The sequence below is a fragment of the Oncorhynchus mykiss genome, chromosome 5 (genome assembly GCF_013265735.2).
Source record: "Oncorhynchus mykiss isolate Arlee chromosome 5, USDA_OmykA_1.1, whole genome shotgun sequence".
NCBI lineage: Eukaryota > Metazoa > Chordata > Actinopteri > Salmoniformes > Salmonidae > Oncorhynchus > Oncorhynchus mykiss.
Window position 1 is genome coordinate 90,839,729 of NC_048569.1, and position 21,819 is coordinate 90,861,547.

At 40.5% G+C, this 21,819-nt stretch overlaps 1 protein-coding gene and 1 long non-coding RNA gene across 7 annotated transcripts in view; one reads left to right on the forward strand and one right to left on the reverse strand.

The window, feature by feature from the left end:
- Positions 1 to 21,819, reverse strand: part of LOC110524787 (complement factor H) — an 83,609-nt gene that overhangs the window by 20,942 nt on the left and 40,848 nt on the right. For 2 of the 6 annotated variants that reach the window (XM_036978752.1, XM_036978749.1), the window contains 3 exons: positions 16,100 to 16,297; positions 15,808 to 15,984; positions 15,522 to 15,701 (listed from right to left, as the gene is read on the reverse strand). In XM_036978752.1, the coding sequence (XP_036834647.1) occupies positions 15,522 to 15,701; positions 15,808 to 15,984; positions 16,100 to 16,297 (555 nt within the window). Of the gene's footprint in view, positions 1 to 8,667; positions 9,385 to 10,173; positions 10,214 to 10,491; positions 10,696 to 10,820; positions 10,995 to 11,228; positions 11,403 to 11,853; positions 12,040 to 12,266; positions 12,444 to 14,702; positions 14,895 to 15,521; positions 15,702 to 15,807; positions 15,985 to 16,099; positions 16,298 to 21,819 lie in introns of those variants that run through there. The other 4 variants (XM_036978754.1, XM_036978753.1, XM_036978751.1 and 1 more) reach the window with 4 other exon arrangements.
- On the forward strand, positions 7,256 to 8,864 carry LOC118964684. Its single transcript, XR_005051891.1, has 3 exons — positions 7,256 to 7,348; positions 7,522 to 7,585; positions 7,845 to 8,864. It is a non-coding gene; the product is annotated as an uncharacterized LOC118964684 (long non-coding RNA).

The window sequence follows — 21,819 nt, forward strand, 5'->3', positions numbered from 1 at the left end:
TATAACAAACATCAAAATGATCCAAACAACAAGCTGGAATGAGCTTGGGGTTACAGGTGGTTGGATGTAGCCTGAGGACCACAGAGTATCTTTCAGACCATGTCATCAAAGAAGTCTCACTCATTTCTCTTTTTACCTTTTCTCTTTGTAAAACTCAGGTAATCTGGAGTCCTTCCACAGTGCTCTGCTGAAAAATACCCTAAAGCGGCAGCATTTTGGACAAAAAAGAGAGCAAGGGACACTGAAAAACAACAACAACAAAAACAGTTATGACACAACCACCTCATTCTTCTCTCTGCAGATTCTCATAACACAATACAAAAACATGGCTCCAAAAATCCAAGAGCTTCTATTGGCAAGAATGATCTGTCAAAGTCAATGGGCAGGGTGAGGTTTACAGGGGGTTTTGTGTTATTGTGTATGAGAACGATTTGAAAGGTGCCATACACAACAATTCATACTGTGTAAGAACTGCCCTCCTGAGACTTTTCACAGCCCCCCAGCCCATTCACTTAGTTGACTGATCTTTCCTCTCAAAAGAAGCTTCCAATGTCCCCCAATATCCCTAAAAAATGCACTAGTGTGTCTCTAAACACTTATATTACAATCGTTTGACACCTTTACCAACAATGGCATGTTGCCCTACGTCCCTTCCATACATTTTTTACATTGGTAACACCACAACTATGTATTTTCAAGAGTACAATTCTTCTGCAAGAGGCCCAAACAGTTGGTGCTTAAGGTTTATGAGTCCGACACCATTTCTGTCGTGACTGAGCCTGGTTAATATGACCTGTCTCCCAGCAGAACTCTGGAAACACTGAAACAAGGAAGAACAAGAAGAAGGACAGGAAGAGGCCCCAGCCACAAGCAGCTAGAGAGCAGAAAGGCCCAGTCAAAGGCCGGGAGGAAGTGGTGGGTGTGGCTAGACTGTATGCAGATGTTCCTCTGCCGGAGGCTATTCTTATACGGCTACACCACCGTTGAACTCAAGCCCTGGATTAAAGCTACTGGAGTTGCCTGATGGCATGTGGGCCATGAAGCAGATGTCACCATGGACTGTCATCACGTACTATATGAAGGAACCAATGTGTTACCTAATATTGTTTAGACATGTGTAAAGGATACAATGTGTTACTCAGCAAACTGGATGTAGTCTCTCACAGTGCCATCCGTTTTGTTACCAAAGCCCTGTATACTACCCACCACTGCGACCTGTATGCTCTCGTTGGCTGGCCCTCACTACGTACTCATCGCCAAACCCACTGCCTCCAGGTCTTCTCTAAGTCTTTGCTAGGTAAAGCCCCATCTCATTGGTCACCATAGCAACACCCACCAGTAGCACGCGCTCCAGCAGGTATATTTCACTGGTCATCCCCAAAGCCAACACTTACTTTGGCCGCCTTTCCTTCCAGTATTCTGCTGCCAATGACTGGAACAAATTGCAATAATCACTGAAGCTGGAGTCTTATATCTCCCTCTCTAACTTTAAGCATCAGCTGTCAGAGCAGCTTACCGATCACTGTACCTATACACAGCCAATCTGTAAATAGCACACCCAATTACCTCGCCCCCATATTATTTATCCTCTTGCTCTTTTGCACCCCAGTATCTCTACTTGCACATCATCATCTGCACATCTATCTCTCCAGTGTTAATGCTAAGTTGTAATTATTTAGCATCTGTGGCCTATTTATTGTCTTACCTCCCTACTCTTCTACATTTGCATACACTGTACATAGATTTTTCTATTGTGCTATTGACTGTACGTTTCTTTATGTGTAACTCTGTGTTGTTGTTTTTGTCGCACTGCTTTGCTTTATCTTGGCCAGGTCGCAGTTGGAAAGGAGAACTTGTTCTCAACTGGCCTACCTGGCTAAATAAAGGTTAAATTAAATAAAACATTTGTAGTATGTTGAACTATACTGTATATACTATAATATTGTCTTTCCAATGTGCCTCTGCTTAATGATGACTGAACCTAATATACAAGCAAAGAAGAATTTGGCTTGCTGGCCTAACAGCAGCCAAGAGAATGGTTGCCTTATGATGGCAAGCCCCACACAGTCTGCCACGTCAGCAATTTTCTCATTCATAGACATAGCTCAACTTGAACTGTCGATCTCTCAACTGCATGATGCAAAATCAGACAATATTGACATTTGGAATACAACTCTTGACAGCTTAAAATCACTACTTTGACACTGTATGTACTCAAGATCCTGTGGAGGGGAGTAGGTGGAAGGATGCATGTGTATTTGTGGAATGTCTGTTGGTTTGTGTCTTTTTGTCCTGTCAACCCCCCCAAAAAGGTACAACATGTAAAACTATACTATATTATCCTATACTTGTTCTTCCACTAGTGTTGCAATTATTGATTTAGCTAAATAATATACATACATATCTACAATATTATAGTAAATATACTGTAGGTTTAGAGCTAGTCTCATCTACCAGTGAGGTTAAGCCCATATTACCTTACCAACTAAACAAAACATTAAACGTTTTCTTGCATTTTGAGAATTGAAAGTCAATATTCCTGCCTTAATGTTCAAGATTCACTCAGTGACGATGATGTAGTTGAAATACATGGCAAAGAACACCACAGGAATATTTTTAATAGATATTGTCTGGCTGCTTCAATATTGTAAAAAATACCTGGTGATAATATTCCCAGACAACAATGAACTAAAGAGTAGATTAGTAAATATGAACCAGAGGCACTTTATTTAATGTTGGACAATCATGGAACCATGAATCTGCAAATAATTGGAGCAAACTATTGACAGAGGTTATTCATTTACATGTTTGTCCAACACGACAGTAGTCATCACTTTCCGTAAGCTGAGATCAATAATGGCAAAGAGGCAAAGTCATGACCCCATGTATACAAGATCAGGTGGCATTACAATTGGGCCCCGTTCCAATTTTCTCCCTCACTCCAATCCCTAGGCCCTTATTATCTCCACTGGCTAGTCAGACATCACAGGGGGGCTTTGAAAGGAAATTGATCCTAACAATCCACCATGATCTGTGAATGGGAGTGAGCATGGACATAGCATAGGGATGTGAGCGAGTGATTGGATATGAATCAGGCAAACGTTGTTTCAGAGATATAACTAATTCAGGCTTGTCATCTCTCCAATCCAGATCCCTCTAGGACACGTCTTGTAGGATGAAAGTCTATTAAGGGTTTAGTAAGACTTGCAGTCATAATGCAATGATTCTGTGTTTCAGTATCACTCTCTGGTACGGCCCATCGTGTCTCCATTAATGAGATGTGGAGGTGGTCCACAGAAATCCTTGGGCTCTAGGAAGACATGAGTGAGGTCATAAAAGTACTAGTGATGAAATGTACCCAGCTGCTTTCATTAACCAGCAAGAATAGCAAACTGTCCAGAAATCTTCCCTACCCTTTCTGAAATGCTTTATTTTGCTTCATTTTGTGTGTGAGTTGGAGATAATTGTAAATCTACTTTAAACAATAAATAACTTGGTTGTTTTGCATTATTTTCCCAATGTGTTAAATCAATACAAATACAATTTATCGTCACAAATTGGAAAGGAGTGACTCCACTAGGACCAGTAGGTTGAGCAGACAACCTCTGATTCCCCCTTCAGAACGTGTCTAGAGTTGCTGCACTCAAACTGTAGCCTGTGTCCATACTTCATGATATAGTTGTTTTGGAGAACTCCAAACACATTCACATTATTAATCATCAGAGTTGTGAACTTAAGTCATATGACTTGGACTCGAGTTTAATTTGAGTCACACATTTGTTGACTTGAGACTCCACTTGATTGAAAATAAAATTACTTGATTTGGACTTGGTGCCTCAAGACTCGTGTTTGACTTGAAATGATCTGTCCAGGTTTTGTAAGGTTTTGTCCCTCACTTTGTGTCATAGAGTCTACGTGGGATACTCTACACACAGAGAGAGACAGTAGCCTTAGTCCTTAGTCCTTGCAAAAATAACCTGCAACAGATTAGCTAGTGAAACGGACACTCGGCACTCTGATTGGACAAGCAAACTGTCAATCAACATATGTGGGGTGAGCTAGCGAACAGATCGATGATATGCTGTACAGATATAGGATCAGGTGCAGCGCAAACGTCAAACTGCAGGGAGAGAGGATTGCCATAATAAATGAATATGCAGCTCCAAAAATGGCTTGGTGATCAAGAATATGAACTGTTACGTTGCAAGATCACCAGCAATGGGGACTTGATTACTAGCATAGGCCTACTGGCCTTTTGGTATGTAACAATTGCTTGAAATGCTAATTTGCTTATGAAGCTTGCATTTGTAATTTGTTGTTAAAATGAATTATTGGCGAGACTCTTCAGATCCGCTCTCAAAACTCCCGCCAGTGGAGAGTGTTTTTTTTCTCTTGTTGAAATGTTTACTGTTGCTTTGACATGTTTAAATGAGTGGCTAGATGGTCTTTACCATTCGGCCATCAGATTTGCCACCAATGCTCCTTATAGGACACATCACTGCACTCTATACTCCTCTGTAAACTGGTCATCTCTGTATACCCATCGCAAGGCCCACTGGTTGATGCTTATTTATGTAACCCTCTTAGGCCTCACTCCCCCCTATCTGAGATATCTACTGCAGTCCTCATCCTCCACATACAACACCCGTTCTGCCAATCACATTCTGTTAAAGGTCCCAAAAGCACACACATCCCTGGGTCGCTCGTCTTCTCAGTTCACTGTAGCTAGCGACTGGAACGAGCTGCAACAAACTGGACAGTTGTATCTAAATCTCTTCATTCAAAGACTCAGACACTATCACAGACACTCTTAATGACAGTTGTGACTGCTTTGGGTGATGTATTGTGGTCTTTACCTTATTTCCCTTTGTGCTTTTCTCTGTTCCCAAAAATGTTTGTACCATGTTTTGTGCTGCTACCATGTTGTGTTGCACCATGCTGTGTTGTCATGTTGTGTTGCTGCCTTGCTATGTTGTTGTTTTAGGTCTCTCTTTATGTAGTGTTGTGTTGTCTCTCTTGTCGTGATGTGTGTTTTGTCCTGTATTTATATTTGAATGTTTTTATCCCCCGTCCCCGCAGGAGGCCTTTTGCCTTTTGGTAGGCAATCAATGTAAACAAGAATTTGTTCTTAAATGACTTGCCTATTTCAAAAAAAAAGGTTAAATTAAATTGAAATTAAATAAAAAAATGCATTGGCCCTACGTGGTAAATCTCTAATCCATCTAATACTACAATAATTGCTAGCGTTTCATAATTCCATTCTCCTATCGTTTATTGCAACTTGTAGACAGTTCTGTTTCCTGTTTCCATCAACCTACAAACAGTCTCATTTAAACCCAGACTATGAATGACTATGAATGAAAGACACATTCCATCTCAATTTATTGTATTCCTTTGAAGCCATTGTTTTTTTGTGGTAATATCCATCTTTGCATGACATTTTCTCAAAATGTTTAATTACCCACAATCCTCTAAAAACATATCATTACAACACAGATACAGCACATTAATCTGTGTTTTTACTGAAATATTAACACGTTTGACTACTACTTTATTATTTTAAGTAAAGACATCAAACATAATAATAATATGATATTGTTTAGGACCTTGAGCGTGGCCGAGGTGCACCAATGACCAGCTCGGAAACCAGATTGCATAGGAAGCTACTGTGGGATTTGAAATGTTCGGTGATCTGTTTGTTAACTTGGATTTCAAAAACCTTAGAAAGGCAGGCTAGGATAGATACAGGTCTTTAACAGTTTGGGTCTTTAGTGTCTCCCCCTTTGAAGAGTGGGATGACTGCGGCAGCTTTCCAATCTGTGGGGATCTCAGACGATACGAAAGAGAGGCTGAACAGGCCAGTAATAGTGGTTACAACAATTGTGGTGGATAATTTTAGAAAGAGAGGGTCCAGATTGTCTAGCCCAGCTGATTTGTAGGGGTCCCGATTTTGCCGCTCTTTCAGAACATTAGCTATCTGGATTTGGGTGATGGAGAAATGGGGAGGCTTGGGCAAGTTGCTGTGGGGGGTGCAGGGCTATTGACCGGGGTGGGGGTAGCCAGATGGAAAGCATGGCCAGCCGTAGAAAAATTCTCAATTATCGTGGATTTATCGGTGGTGACAGTGTTTCCTAGCCTCAGTGCAGAGGGTGCTGGGAGGAGGTGCTCTTATTCTCCATGGACTTTACAATGTCCCAGATCTTTTTGGAGTTAGAGCTACAGGATGCAAATTTCTGTTTGAAAAAGCTATCCTTTGCTTTCCTAACTGCCTGTGTATATTGGTTCCTAACTTCCCTGAAAAGTTACATATCGCGGGGGCTATGCGATGCTAATGTTGTACGCCACAGGATGTTTTTGTGTTGGTTAAGGGCAGTCAGGTCTGGAGTGAACCAAGGGCTATATATGTTCCTGGTTCTACATTTTGAAATCTTTTGAAATTCCTCAAGATCCTCAAAAAGTTCTACAGCTGCACCATCGAGAGCCTCCTGACTGGTTGCATCACTGCCTGGTATGGCAACTGCTTGGCCTCCGACCGCAAGGCACGACGGAGTGTAGTGCAAACGGCCCAGTACATCACAGGACTTCTATACCAGGCGGTGTCTGAAAATTGGCAAAGACTCCAGCCACCCTAGTCATAGACAGTTCTCCTCTTTAATTACTTGTTATCTCTTATCTCTTAGAATCTCTTATTCTTATCAGTATTTTTTTAAACTGCACTGCCGGTAATGGGCTCGGAAGTAAGCATTTCACAGTTTTATTTGGCGCAAGTGACTAATAAAATTTGATTTGATTTTGATTTGAATTAAGTAGCTTAGTTTTGTTATTTGGCTACTTGAAGAGAACTAGGGCCTTCCAATGCATTGTGGAAAACTGTTCATCTGATTCTATTGAATGAAGACCTGAAACGAGTATAACATCCTGGCATTTTAACCTTACTTGATTTTAAAAAATTCACATACCAATAAACATTCTATTTTTGCATCCTGAGATTGCGTTGTTTCCCGCTACTTGTTGATTTCAGTAGCACATCCCCATATCTGATTTCTTTTTTACGAGGCAAGTTCCCCAGTTTCTGTGTTTTTTGGGGTTGTATGTGTTTGTGTATTTCAGGAAATGGCTTCCTGGATTCTAAGCAGCTGATTGGTCGGCCCCATCAATGATTGGAGCTCTGAACCCTCCCCCCTCCCTCTCATCAGGGGAAACAGCTGTTTTTATTTACCAACTCCTTCTCCAGCTGGATAAAAGCCAGTGTTCATTTGTCAGGAAGAGAGAGCTTCTTTGCTGTCTTGTGTTGGTTGTTGCCCAGTGACAGTTCTGTTGACACTATTTGGTAGCCGCTACTTCTAAGGTATGTGTATGCCAACAGGACTGTTTTTGATTATTGAAATTGTTCCCAAAGTTTGTATTATTCTGTTTAATTTGTTCCCAGGGGGGTGGGGGGATGTCGTCGCCTTGGGAGTGTTTAGGCAAGAGCCCTGCGGGCATACATAACCTGTAGTATTTACTGTCTATGCACACTAGGTAAGACCTGGATGGACTACCCCCTGTATTTTGGTTGGTGCGCCAGGAGGTTCTGAAAGGTTAGGTAAGTAGTGGGTAGGAGAGGACTCAAACTTTTACTTTCTTTGCTTTGGTTCCGTCCAGCCCCTTTTACCCACATTACCATGTTATGGAAATAAAGTCCCTGTAAAAGGATATAGTCTCTGTCATCCTTACCCGCACCTACAATCACATACCTCTTTCACTCCACGGGGACTTGAGTTGTAGCAGGGTGTTGCCTCCAAGAGGCGTACGTAACACGTCAGTTAAGAACACATTTTAATTTACAATGATCGCCTCCACAGGGCAAACCCGGACGACGCTGGGCCAATTGTGCGCCTCCTTATGTGACTCCCTATCACTGCCGGTTGTGATACAGCCTTGAATCGAACCAGGGTGCCGCCTCAAGCTCTGAGATGCAGTGCCTTAGACCCTCAAGCGCTGAGATGCAGTGCCTTAGACCGCTGCACCACTCGGCAGCCCCTCATGCAAGGGTTTGTCCATTATTAGCCTATGACCTAAACAAAACATTATATCAAATGTTTGCTTGCATATAATTGAAGGTCAATATTCCTGCCTTAATGTTCAGGAGTACATGTCAAGGAACACCACAGGGACATTTTAATAGATATAGTCTGGTGGCTTCAGTATAAAATACTTGATGAAATTCCTAGACTAAAGGGTAAATAAAAACACATTCATGTTGTACAATCAATTATATATGGATGTGTTTGTCCTAGACTAAAGAGTAGATAAAAACACATTCATGTTGTACAATCAATTATATATGGATGTGTTTGTCCTAGACTAAAGAGTAGATAAAAACACATTCATGTTGTACAATCAATTATATATGGATGTGTTTGTCCTAGACTAAAGAGTAGATAAAAACACATTCATGTTGTACAATCAATTATATATGGATGTGTTTGTCCAAGACAGTTTCCAGTAATCACTTCCAGTAAGCTGAGATTGCCAGAGGCAAGAAGTAAAACAAAAAAAGCATGACCAACTGAGACATTACTTACACTGTCCTGAGACCCTGGAGAAGATCTACTCTAGTAGCTACAGGTGCATGATAAGAGACAACTGGTTTACAACAACAATCAATGACAAGTGATACTGACCTGAGAAATAGTTTGTCAGCTTTAATGTGCATTTGTTAGGTTAACATCTGTAAATCTTATTCTGTTGTACTGTAGCCTTGTAAAGACTCATGGAGACAACGTGTCGTCTCTTTTCCACAACTTTATTGTCTTGATAAGGTCAATCACAATCATAAGTTGTTCACTTATATTACACCTTGAGGTAATGAATCACACAGCTGGGAGATACAGGAGAATATTCACACATTATAGAGCGTGTCGGTCTAATCCTGAATGTTGATTAGTTAAAACGGCATTCCACCCGGTGCATATTCCACAAGCTACCACCGGCTAAATCTATGACTTTAAAATGCCTATTTACTCTGTTCCAACTGACTGCGCAATCCACTGTCTCATCAGCCCAGCCAGGCAATTTATAAACTTGATAGAATGTTCACACAATCACATCTCTTTGTACTAATACAACAAATGTACCATTTTAGTCTAGCTTTAGATAGCTGTACTGTTATTATAGTGAAGCTGAGACTGATGATTAGAAAGATACTGTTATTTTGTTACAATGGTACAAAGTCAAATGATGAAAAATACACCTTATGTGCTCCATTACTGGATGGCTCACATTTTTTCTAAACCTGAATTAAACAAGCGACAACAACACCACAAAAGCAAATATGTTCTTCTTGCACATGAAGACGTCTTTGTAAGGATTCTTGCATTTGATGGACCAAACATCAAGACTCTGTAGGAACGAAATCACATGACAGGATAATCAGAGTGCAGTAATACTGCTGATCACTAATACTATAGATCAGAGTCTGTGGAGTAATACTGCTGATCACTAATACTATAGATCAGTCTGTGGAGTAATACTGCTGATCACTAATACTATAGATCAGTCTGGAGTAATCCGGCTGATCACTCCGACTATAGAGGAGAGTAGACAGTGTTTAACCATGTGAACTTTCACTGTGTGTTAATGATTAGAGAAATGACTCCTGCTTGCTGTGATGTTATACTCCATGTTTCTGTTATGCTTCACTGATAACCCCATCACATACTATTCATATTACTGTTTATACCATTGAATACAATACTGTTTACAATACTGTTCATTATACTTTTCATAACTGTTAATAATACTGTTCATAACTGTTTCTAATACTGTTCGTAATACTGTTCATAACTGTTTCTAATACTGTTCGTAATACTGTTCATAATACCTTTTATTATACTTTTCATAACTGTTAATAATACTGTTCATAACTGTTTCTAATACTGTTCGTAATACTGTTCATAACTGTTTCTAATACTGTTCGTAATACTCTTCATAATACCTTTTATTATACTTTTCATAACTGTTAATAATACTGTTCATAACCGTTTCTAATACTGTTCGTAATACTGTTCATAACTGTTTCTAATACTGTTTCTAATACTGTTCATAATACCTTTTATTATACTTTTCATAACTGTTCAAAAGGTTTGTGTGATTATAAGACATGCCACTCTCCTTGTTAATTTAACTTACCCATTATGTTCATCATCTACCTATGAATAACGATACCTACCTAAAAAGCAAAGAACAAATCATTTTGGTTATACAGTCAGAAGGTTACACACAGTGGCCTCATTAAATATTATCAAACAGGTGGATTGATTTTCATAAAAAAAGGTTTAGATCAAAATGAGAAAATACTATCCATTTATATTGTATTAATCTACAGTAGATAGCTCACAGGGCATCCTGGACTTATGCATTCTATATATTAGATGATGTTAAACTCTTAATGTTGAGAGAATGACTATCTTACACTGATGGGTGTTCCTTTACATGACATGAACTTACATATAGGCATGTGTTCTCCATACTGTAACTCTCCATCATCACACTTCATCTCAATTTCTTCAATATTCGGTCGATATCTCTTGTATTGATGGTAATATCCCTCTTTGCAATGAAGAGTCTTTTTTTCACCGTGCGCAATATTATCTTTCTCAGGTAAATTCTGTAGATTGTACTCTGCATCAAAAGTGGAAATCTCACAAGGCCCTGATGGAAATTAAACCCAGTCATTTTTTCATTCACTTAGTGTACAGTACATATTCATACATTTATATACACTTGACATGTAGATATAACACCATGTTCAGACCAGTTGTAAATAATGTACATACGTAAACACTTTGGAGGACTCTGCCATTTTCCATCCAGACATCTGATGCTGCCTGTGAAACTCAGTGTAAACTGTATGCTGCATTGGTAGGACACCTCTGTAATTACACCTTCAACATCTCTCTTTTCCTTGGTGAAATCTCCATTAGTAATGGGAGGAGGATCAGGACAGCTTGCTAGATTAAACAGGGAATAGATAGAAATCATAATACAATACCATGAAAATACAGTACCACGATAATACAGTACCGTGAAAATACAGTACCATGATTCAGTAACATAATCCAGTACCATGATAATACAATACCATGATAATACAAGACCATGATTATAGAATATGATGATAATACAGTACAATGATAATACAGTACAGTACCATGATAATACAGTACCATAGACTTAAGACTTACCGTTACACTCAACTGGCATGTGCCATTCTCCATTCTTGCAAGTTGCTGTTCCTCCGGGGCCTTTGTATGGGTTAATGCATGTATAGTCTATTTGGTTCCCATTTTCGTATCTCTCCAGCACTTGGTCAGGAATCTCCATTCTCCTCCCTGCGCCCTCAGGCTTACCACAGTACTCTGTAGGTGAAGCACCACATGTTTGAACTATCAAATTACAGTTATCTACCAGAGACACAAAAGTGGCAGAGAATGACTATGGTTAGAACCATAGTCAAGGGCCAATGTACAGTATATTCAGAGAATGTAACTGGGGCAATTTGTGATATATACTGTAAATATGCACTGAAACTCATCCATTATCATATCAAGGAATACTAGACTATAATGAATTATAGCAAAAAACAACAGCAACTATCTCAAAGTGGACACATTGAGAAAATATAAATCAGAGATGTATATTTCTGTAAAACCAATTGTATGAGAGAATAATGGTGTTATGTGATACAGAATTGTTCATCTCAATTAACGTTTAAATATAATTTTTTCCCTGTTTGAATAGGTGCTGTTCATAGTAGAGTAACTCTAAACTGAATTACTGCATCAGTTTCAAACAGTTATCAATACTTACGTTTGCATGTTGGTGGTGGAGTTGTCCAACTGCCATTTTCACAAGTAAGTTTTTTATGTCCCTCTATTTCAAAGGACTTGCGACATTCATAATTCACTTCAAATCCCTCTCTATATTTATTTTTATACAGGATTTTAACAATTGCATTTTCAACTTTAGGTGGAGGATCACATGGAACGCCTTGCGCTTCAAGATAAGAAAATATTGCTGAAAGATTAGTGGGTAGAAAACACACACAGTACAGACACAGAACTACTATCTATGTAATTACATAATATCATATGGGCTTCGGGGTCCTTTTCCCCAAACTATTCCAACATATAGTAAACATACATTGAAGGATGACTGGCCACTGTATTCAATTAAAATCAAGTGATTATTTAAAATGAACAAAACTATTAACAACTACTCACGTCTACAAGCTGGTAACGGTGTTTGCCATTCTCCATCCTTACATTTTATAGTCTTAGTTTCAGATGTGTATCCAACTTTGCAATCAATTGTAACAGTTTGTTCATTCTTATAGACTTCACTGTGAGGTACCTTTCTTGTGTTGGGAATGACAGGGATTCTGCCACATTGTGATTGATCTAGAGCGAAAGAGCATTTATTATTATTTTTTTTTATTTCACCTTTATTTAACCAGGTAGGCTAGTTGAGAACAAGTTCTCATTTGCAACTGCGACCTGGCCAAGATAAGGCATAGCAGTGTGAACAGACAACACAGAGTTACACATGGAGTAAACAATTAACAAGTCAATAACACAGTAGAAAAAAGGGGAGTCTATATATACATTGTGTGCAAAAGGCATGAGAAGGTAGGCAAATAATTACAATTATGCAGATTAACACTGGAGTGATAAATGATCAGATGGTTATGTACAGGTAGAGATTGGTGTGCAAAAGAGCAGAAAAATAAAAATAAATAAATAAAAACAGTATGGGGATGAGGTAGGTGAAAATGGGTGGGCTATTTACCAATAGACTATGTACAGCTGCAGCGATCGGTTAGCTGCTCGGATAGCAGATGTTTGAAGTTGGTGAGGGAGATAAAAGTCTCCAACTTCAGCGATTTTTGCAATTCGTTCCAGTCACAGGCAGCAGAGAACTGGAACGAAAGGCGGCCAAATGAGGTGTTGGCTTTAGGGATGATCAGTGAGATACACCTGCTGGAGCGCGTGCTACGGATGGGTGTTGCCATCGTAACCAGTGAACTGAGATAAGGCGGAGCTTTACCTAGCATGGACTTGTAGATGACCTGGAGCCAGTGGGTCTGGCGACGAATATGTAGCGAGGGCCAGCCGACTAGAGCATACAAGTCGCAGTGGTGGGTGGTATAAGGTGCTTTAGTGACAAAACGGATGGCACTGTGATAAACTGCATCCAGTTTGCTGAGTAGAGTGTTGGAAGCAATTTTGTAGATGACGTCGCCGAAGTCGAGGATCGGTAGGATAGTCAGTTTTACTAGGGTAAGTTTGGCAGCGTGAGTGAAGGAGGCTTTGTTGCGGAATAGAAAGCCGACTCTTGATTTGATTTTCGATTGGAGATGTTTGATATGGGTCTGGAAGGAGAGTTTAGAGTCTAGCCAGACACCTAGGTACTTATAGATGTCCACATATTCAAGGTCGGAACCATCCAGGGTGGTGATGCTGGTCAGGCGTGCGGGTGCAGGCAGCGAACGGTTGAAAAGCATGCATTTGGTTTTACTAGCGTTTAAGAGCAGTTGGAGGCCACGGAAGGAGTGCTGTATGGCATTGAAGCTCGTTTGAAGGTTAGATAGCACAGTGTCCAAGGACGGGCCGGAAGTATATAGAATGGTGTCGTCTGCGTAGAGGTGGATCAGGGAATCGCCCGCAGCATGAGAAACATCATTGATATATACAGAGAAAAGAGTCGGCCCGAGAATTGAACCCTGTGGCACCCCCATAGAGACTGCCAGAGGACCGGACAGCATGCCCTCCGATTTGACACACTGAACTCTGTCTGCAAAGTAATTGGTAAACCAGGCAAGGCAGTCATCCGAAAAACCGAGGCTACTGAGTCTGCCGATAAGAATACGGTGATTGACAGAGTCGAAAGCCTTGGCAAGGTCTATGAAGACGGCTGCACAGTACTGTCTTTTATCGATGGCGGTTATGATATCGTTTAGTACCTTGAGCGTGGCTGAGGTACACCCGTGACCGGCTCGGAAACCAGATTGCACAGCGGAGAAGGTACGGTGGGATTCAAGATGGTCAGTGACCTGTTTGTTGACTTGGCTTTCGAAGACCTTAGATAGGCAGGGCAGGATGGATATAGGTCTGTAACAGTTTGGGTCCAGGGTGTCGCCCCCTTTGAAGAGGGGGATGACTGCGGCAGCTTTCCAATCCTTGGGGATCTCAGACGATATGAAAGAGAGGTTGAACAGGCTGGTAATAGGGGTTGCGACAATGGCGGCGGATAGTTTCAGGAATAGAGGGTCCAGATTGTCCAGCCCAGCTGATTTGTACGGGTCCAGGTTTTGCAGCTCTTTCAGGACATCTGCTATCTGGATTTGGGTAAAGGAGAACCTGGAGAGGCTTGGGCGAGTAGCTGCGGGGGGGGGGGAGCTGTTGTCCGAGGTTGGAGTAGCCAGGCGGAAGGCATGGCCAGCCGTTGAGAAATGCTTGTTGAAGTTTTCGATAATCATGGATTTATCGGTGGTGACCATGTTACCTAGTCTCAGTGCAGTGGGCAGCTGGGAGGAGGTTGAGTTTGAGCTGGGAGGAGATTGAGTTTCAGACCAATATAGCCAAGTCAGAGGGAAATGCATTCCACTGTTCTTGATCTACTTTGTAAAGAGGTCATTTCTAGAGGATCTGTTTTCTTACCAATACACTCTAATATTCCAGACCATGTTCCCTCAGTACATGTGGCTTCACCCCACCAACCCCCGGTAGAGGGTTTGAACCCTACATTGCAGGAAGAGTATATCTTGCTATTCCTGGGATCAACAATCCTCTCATTTGACTGAACTAGGAATCCATTCATCACAGTTGGGTTGATACATGCTCCCTCTATTTCTGGGGGAAACAATGACATGAAATATTATAGAACACAATGTGACACATCAATGTTTTTAAATCCGGTTCTACAGCTGTAACGCTGAGTTCCTCCCGATTGACCCCGCTGCCAACGGTAGGGAGAACTCACAAGAGGGTCACGTGGATCACCACATGTTATCCCTACAATGATAGAGATGTTTAGTATTAGCATGAATCATACCAGTACAGTAATACACAGTGATTACACTGTCTATACCTCCTTATAGCCTCAATATGGATGCATGCTCCCTTTATTTCTGGGAGGAACAATGGCAGGAAACATTACAGAACGCATTGTGACACATCGTTCAGTTAACAGCGCACATAGAGGACCTGTTCTACAAAGCATTACCATATCATTAGATTTTGGCCAAGCTGTCAGTTTGATAAAAGCACTGAACAGAGCAATATCTGGAAAACCAAATGGAAGCAAAGTGAGTGAACGTTCATACCATTACCAATTCCAAACCAAATCCTCAAATAGGGAATAACACAACAGGCTAAAATCGGATGCTTGATCTTTCCAGTAGCCTTAAACCTTCTGGATCAGTGTCTTGACTCTTATTCTCAGAGTTTTAGATGATTGAAATGTAAATGTCATCCTACCTTTACAGCCAAGTGTCTTGGTCCAGCCATTTGTAGTACAGGTAGCAGTAGGTCTGGTAGTACTGTCCAATAGTTCATAATTCATCTTACACTCATAAGTGAGCAGATCATTGATTTTGTATCTTGTTTTCAGGTCTTTAATCACAGCATTTAGGATATCTGGCTTGTCACATGTAATCTCTGAAAGACAAACAATGTCATTCTGATGCAGTCCAAACTAACATCGGAGCACAAGGTAATCAAACCACAGTGATATTCAAAGATGGCTTCCTTCAAAAAACTGCACCTTCACAGAGTGGTTCTGGAGTCCAGGAGCCATCACTTGTGCATGTGGCAACACCCCGGGGATTTGTAGTTTTAAATCCGGTTCTACAGTTGTAACGCTGAGTTCCTCTCAATTGACCCCGCAGCCAGTAGTAGCGAGAACTCACAAGAGGGTCACGTGGATCACCACATGTTATCCCTACAATGATAGAGATGTTTAGTGTCAGCATGAATCAAACCTGTACAGTAATACACAGTGATTCACCTGTGTATACCCCAATACACTCTCAATATACTCTCCAGTATGAACATACGTTCACAATCTGTTGTGGAAGGTGACCACTTTCCGTCCTCTTTGCATGTCATTGTATTTTCAGTCTGACGTGAGATAAAGTTCCAGAATCCTGAGGCACAGGTCACCGTTACACGTTCATCAGGCAAGAACAGATTTCTGTCAGCAGGTCTGTAACTGGTTCCTCTTGTTGGTGGCAATGATAAATTACATTTCACTTCTGCATTTTGGAGTCAAAAAATGATAGAAACACATTATGTTAGTAGTGTGCTTCAAGATAAAGAGATGAGTTACCCTGCTGACTTCAAATGTCAATATATAGTTGAGTATGAATTAGGCTGTTTGAGAAGGTTTGAATCCTAAGCAGCTTACCTACACATAGTTTGAAGTACATTACCAACAAAGCTACTGTAATAGGTCAAGGTTGTGTGCTGGAAAAACTTGGTAGAGCATGGGTGGAATAAGCATTGTTGTGCTCATATTAATTTCCTTTATTTTTCGACTTCAGACCAATGCCTATTCTCACTTAAAACATATTGTTTTGTTTTTAATAAAAAAAAGAAAGGTCTGAGAATTATCTATCAAAAGGCAAGTATTTAATTACGTTGCGAAATGAATAAATTAACATACAAGGCATAAATCTTAAGTTAGAAGGCAATATTGACATTACAAGGTATTATTCTCGGCATGATCAGCGAGACCATGGCTTGTGCCATGACCACTAGATCATGAGAAAGAAAGAGCGAGGGTGTATCTCACCAGCACAGGTCAGGAGCAAAAAAAAAGGGACAATGAATCTAGCACCCTTCATAACATCTGAATTATTTGAGTTGTTGACCAATAGTATTAATGTGAAATTAACCCTGAAATATCAGACCTAGATGATGTAATGACAACAGAACCTCTGCTTCTCAGAGGTGAGCCAGATAGGGGCATGAGATATCAACACAGAGAATGCTGAATTCCTGAGAAGACAGTAAAGCCTTTTGCATAGTGTTGATAAGAGGCTTCGGGGGCTGGGTTGCCCTACACCTCTCAGTACCCATCATCCCTTCAGACAGTGTGATCCTTTTTAATATCCCTGAACCAACAAGCAATTGACAATGTGCTCTGTTTACCAGACTATGCGAGCCTTTGCCAAAGGCCTCCACCGTGGCCCAACAATCAAACAGGTAAAGCGTCAATACAGAACTAAGATTGAATCCTACTACACTGGCTCTGACGCTCGTCGGATATAGCAGGGCTTGCAAACTATCACAGATTAGAAAGAGAAACCCAGTCGTGAGCTGCCCAGTGACATAAGCCTACCAGACGAGTTAAATGCCTTCTGTGTTCAATATGAGGCAAGCAATACTTAACAATGCATGAGAGCACCAGCTGTTCTGGACGACTGTGTGATCCCGCTCTCTCCGTTGCCGATGTGAGTAAGACCTTTAAACAGTTTAACATTCAGACGGATTACCAGGATGCGTACTCAGAGCAACAGCTGACCAGATCGCAAGTGTCTTCACTGACATTTTCAAGCTCTCCCTGAACTGTTCGTCGGGAGCTTCGTGAAATGTGTTTCCTTGGCCGAGCAGCCGCACACAAGCCTAAGATCACCATGTACAATGCCAAGCGTCGGCTGGAGTGGTGTAAAGCTCACCGTTTTCTTACCAATACACTCTAATATTCCAGACCATGTTCCCTCAGTACATGTGGCTTCACCCCACCAACCCCCGGTAGAGGGTTTGAACCCTACACTGCAGGAAGAGTATATCTTGCTATTCCTGCGATTAACATTCTTCTCATTTGACTGAACTAGGAATCCATTCATCACAGTTGGGTTGATACATGCTCCCTTTATTTCTGGGGGAAACAATAACATGAAACATTATAGAACACAATGTGACACATTAATGGTTTTAAATCTGGTTCTACAGCTGTAACGCTGAGTTCCTCCCAATTGACCCCGCTGCCAGCGGTAGGGAGAACTCACAAGAGGGTCATGTGGATCACCACATGTTATCCCTACAATGACAGAGATGTTAAGTGTTAGCATGAATCATAACTGTACAGCAGGGGTGGAAGTAAAGAATTACAACTACTCATTGTTCCTATAATTGAGTAGCTTTTCTGTGCACTAGTAATTTTTTGAGTATTTTCCAAAGGCTGTACTTTTACTTTTACATTTTCAAAACCATCCGTTACAGAATACAATCCAGAAAAAGGATACACATAATCATGGCAAGCACATGAAGTTTGCGCCTTTTGTAGCAGCTAAAATTGTTCACTTGTTTGTCAGTGACAAGTAACATGACCAGATGGACCAATACAATTCCATTTCACGCATTGCGCAAAAAAGGCCCAATCACAAATTATGATCGGTAGCAGGATTGTATAACAGTAAAAAAAGGTAGCTTCATGCCATGAAAAAAAAGGTTTCCTAATCAACTTGAAAAATAAATGGAGCCTAACGAGAATGAGCAGGTTCAGGAGACAGTACAGACACACAGAGACAGAGCCAGTGACCGGGTCTTCTGAAGACCACGAGGAAGGAAATCCCTGGCTGCATCTCAAAGAACACTTCAGCTTCAAGCAGAGAAGAGGAGACAGTGTAACTATGGAATGTAAGCTCTGCTTACCAAAGTTGGTGGAAGGTGGCTGACTACAAAAACTCTGCGTCAAACTTGAGGAAACATGTAATGGTACGAAAAGTAAAGTTAGAAATATATTTTATCGCCACAAATGGCGTTTGCTGTGTAGGCTATGTAATGTAGCTAACAAAGTGTTACTACTAGCCAGTTGCATTCCATCTGTAGCATAAAGCTGACGTTAGCTAGCTCATCCTGTTGCTAGCTAGTTAGAAGTTAACCCTGACCAACGTCTTTATACACAGCAGAAGGAACTGTAAGCTGTAGTGCGGGTTACTACCGCATTGACGTTACGGTGGCTAGTAGTTAGTCATCCCCATAATGTAAGTTGTTGGGGATAGCTAAAAGTGAAATTAATGAACTTGTGAAGATAAAATAAATAATTTTGAGACCTGGGATATTTAGGCACGTGCATTATCTTTGTTTTGCTTGCTTATTATGTCACCAAGCCATATCTTGTTGGATCCTGAGTTTCGAATAATAGCCCCAAATCATGTTTGGTAATACTCTAGTTCTTATAACTGGGGAAAATAACGATATTCCCCAACATCCTTTGGACTGAGTGACATTTTTCAAAACATGCTGTAATTTATAAATGGTTCATTTGATATGAATAAAAACACCTTCTAATAGTTGACAGTCTGCACTTTAACCCCATTGTCATTGAATCTTTTAAAAGCCAATGTGCTGGACTACAGAGCCAAAACAAAAATGTTGTCATTGCCCAAATTCTTAGATAACACTTTATGTGCTGGTTTAAGTTCATTTGTATTAAACCAAACTGGTCAGGCTATATACATTTTGCCCATATTGATGCAGTAATTTTGTCCACAGAGGAAACATCCATTTAAAGATGACAAACTACAATATGCTTACCTCTGCAACCACAAACAAACAAACCAAGGAACCACAACAGACAGTGGATCAAGCTTCATCAAGGCATTCAATGTTTTTGGTAAGCAGGTCGAAGCAGTCGAGTCAGCAGACCGGCACTCAGATGCTGAAGAGCCAGCAGAGCAGGTTGAATACCAAAAATGACAGTGGCCTAGAATATCAACTCCCTCGGCATCAACAGTGTGCATGTCACCTGCTGAACCTCATTGCAACAACAGATTCTGCATTGGCAGAAACAAATAGTGATAGCTACAAAAAGTTGTCCTGGTGGTCTTTTGCCAAATGCCAAGCCATGTGGAATGAAACGGAGCGGTCAAATTTAGCTGCTGCAGTTGTAGAGACTGAGTGCAAACTGCAGTTGATCCGTCCAAATCAAACACGCTGGAACTCATCTTACCTGGCTGTGGAGAGGATCACAGGTATCATACAAGAGAAGGGGGAGGATGCCATAAGAAATGTGTGAATTAAAAGTGAAAATGTGAGTAGCAATTCTTTGAATGTAATGTTTTCCTATTACAGTAATATTTATTGTCCATTAAATGTTAGAATTCTAAGAGGTATTACGTTTACCTTACCTTATTTTTCAGGCTGAGCCCGGCAAAAATGTCTATCTTGAATGAGTACTGCAAAGTGATGAAGCCTCAGCTTGGTCTCAGCTTTGAACATTCTACAGTCTGAGACCAACAGGCATATGGGGTGGCTGCTGCCAGTGATCTTCTTACTAAATACAAAACTTTAAAGGCTGGAAGCATCTTGCCAAATGTGCCTTCCACTTATCAGAGCCATTCAGAACGGTCTCCAAAAGCGCTTTGGAGAAATGATGGAGGAGCCACAGCTTATTGCTGCTGTACGTCTTGGACTGACAAAGCCTATGTCATCACCGCCTGTATGATTTATTTACTCCAAAAGGTTTGAACCTCATTGTCCATATGATATCTTTTGGTCTTTAATTGTTTTTTGTTATGTTTTCTTTTATTTAAGTTTGATTACAGGTGCTGAACAATAACCTGAGCATATAACTATGTTTGGGTACAGCCAGACATGTACTCACCTCAACATTAGAGCATTTGTTACATCTGAATTGATTTTTTCAAATACATCTCAGTATCTGAGAATAACAAGTGTGGAAGTCTGTGTTAGACCTATTGCAATGCCAATAATATGATTGTGTTGCCGTCCACATACAACAGAGTTTGCTGAAACACTGAATATGTGAATGTTGTGTTTCTAATGTACAGGTTTGGCGTACCTGAAGAATCATCTTAACACAATCACACAGGATGAGACTGAGCCACTAAGGCAGCATTCATCTGATGAAGAGGATTTCTTCTCATCATTGACAACCAAACGGTCAGAAGGTACAGGGGAGCTGGTACAGGGGAGCTGGATGGGTATCTTGCTAGTCCATCGGACAAAATTGATTTACTTCATTTGTTTCCGTACATAAAGAAGTTGTCCCTCAAACTCAACACATGCCTGCCTGCATCTTTTTACTACTCTTCACTGCAAAGCGAGCCAGGATAGACTCGATTAACTTAGAAAATCAGCTCCTACTGACACTGAAAGGCAAATTCAGAGAGAAGTGAAGTGAGTTAAGTGTTCAATAGGTAGATCCACAACATTTGTATATGTGAAGATTTAATATTAAAATCAGCTGTGCTGGATCTTATCTTGTTGGTTATTTTCTGGTGTTTTATGGAACATTTAGCCTGTCAAGCATCACATGTAAACAATATTACGTATATAGATAAATTATTTGTTTGTGAAGCTTGCATTCAATTGCTTCTCCCTTTTCACATGAACTTCCATTCTTGTAAAAGGAGAAGAAAAGAACCATCATAATTGAAATAGCAAATTATTTTAGAAGTAACTTGTAACTTTTACTCTGAGTACTTTTTAAATGTGCTACTTTTACTTGTAGTATTTTACACCAGTACTTTTACTTCTACTTGATTACAATTTCATTAAAGTAACAGTACTTCTACTTGAGTAGGAATTTACAGTACTCTTTCCACGCCTGCTGTACATTAATACACAGTGACAAAGCATTACCATATCATTAGATTTTGGCCAAGCTGTCAGTTTGATAAAAGCACTGAACAGAGCAATATCTGGAAAACCAAATGGAAGCAAAGTGAGTGAACGTTCATACCATTAGCAATTCCAAACCAAATCCTCAAATAGGGAATAAAACAACAGGCTAAAATCGGATGCT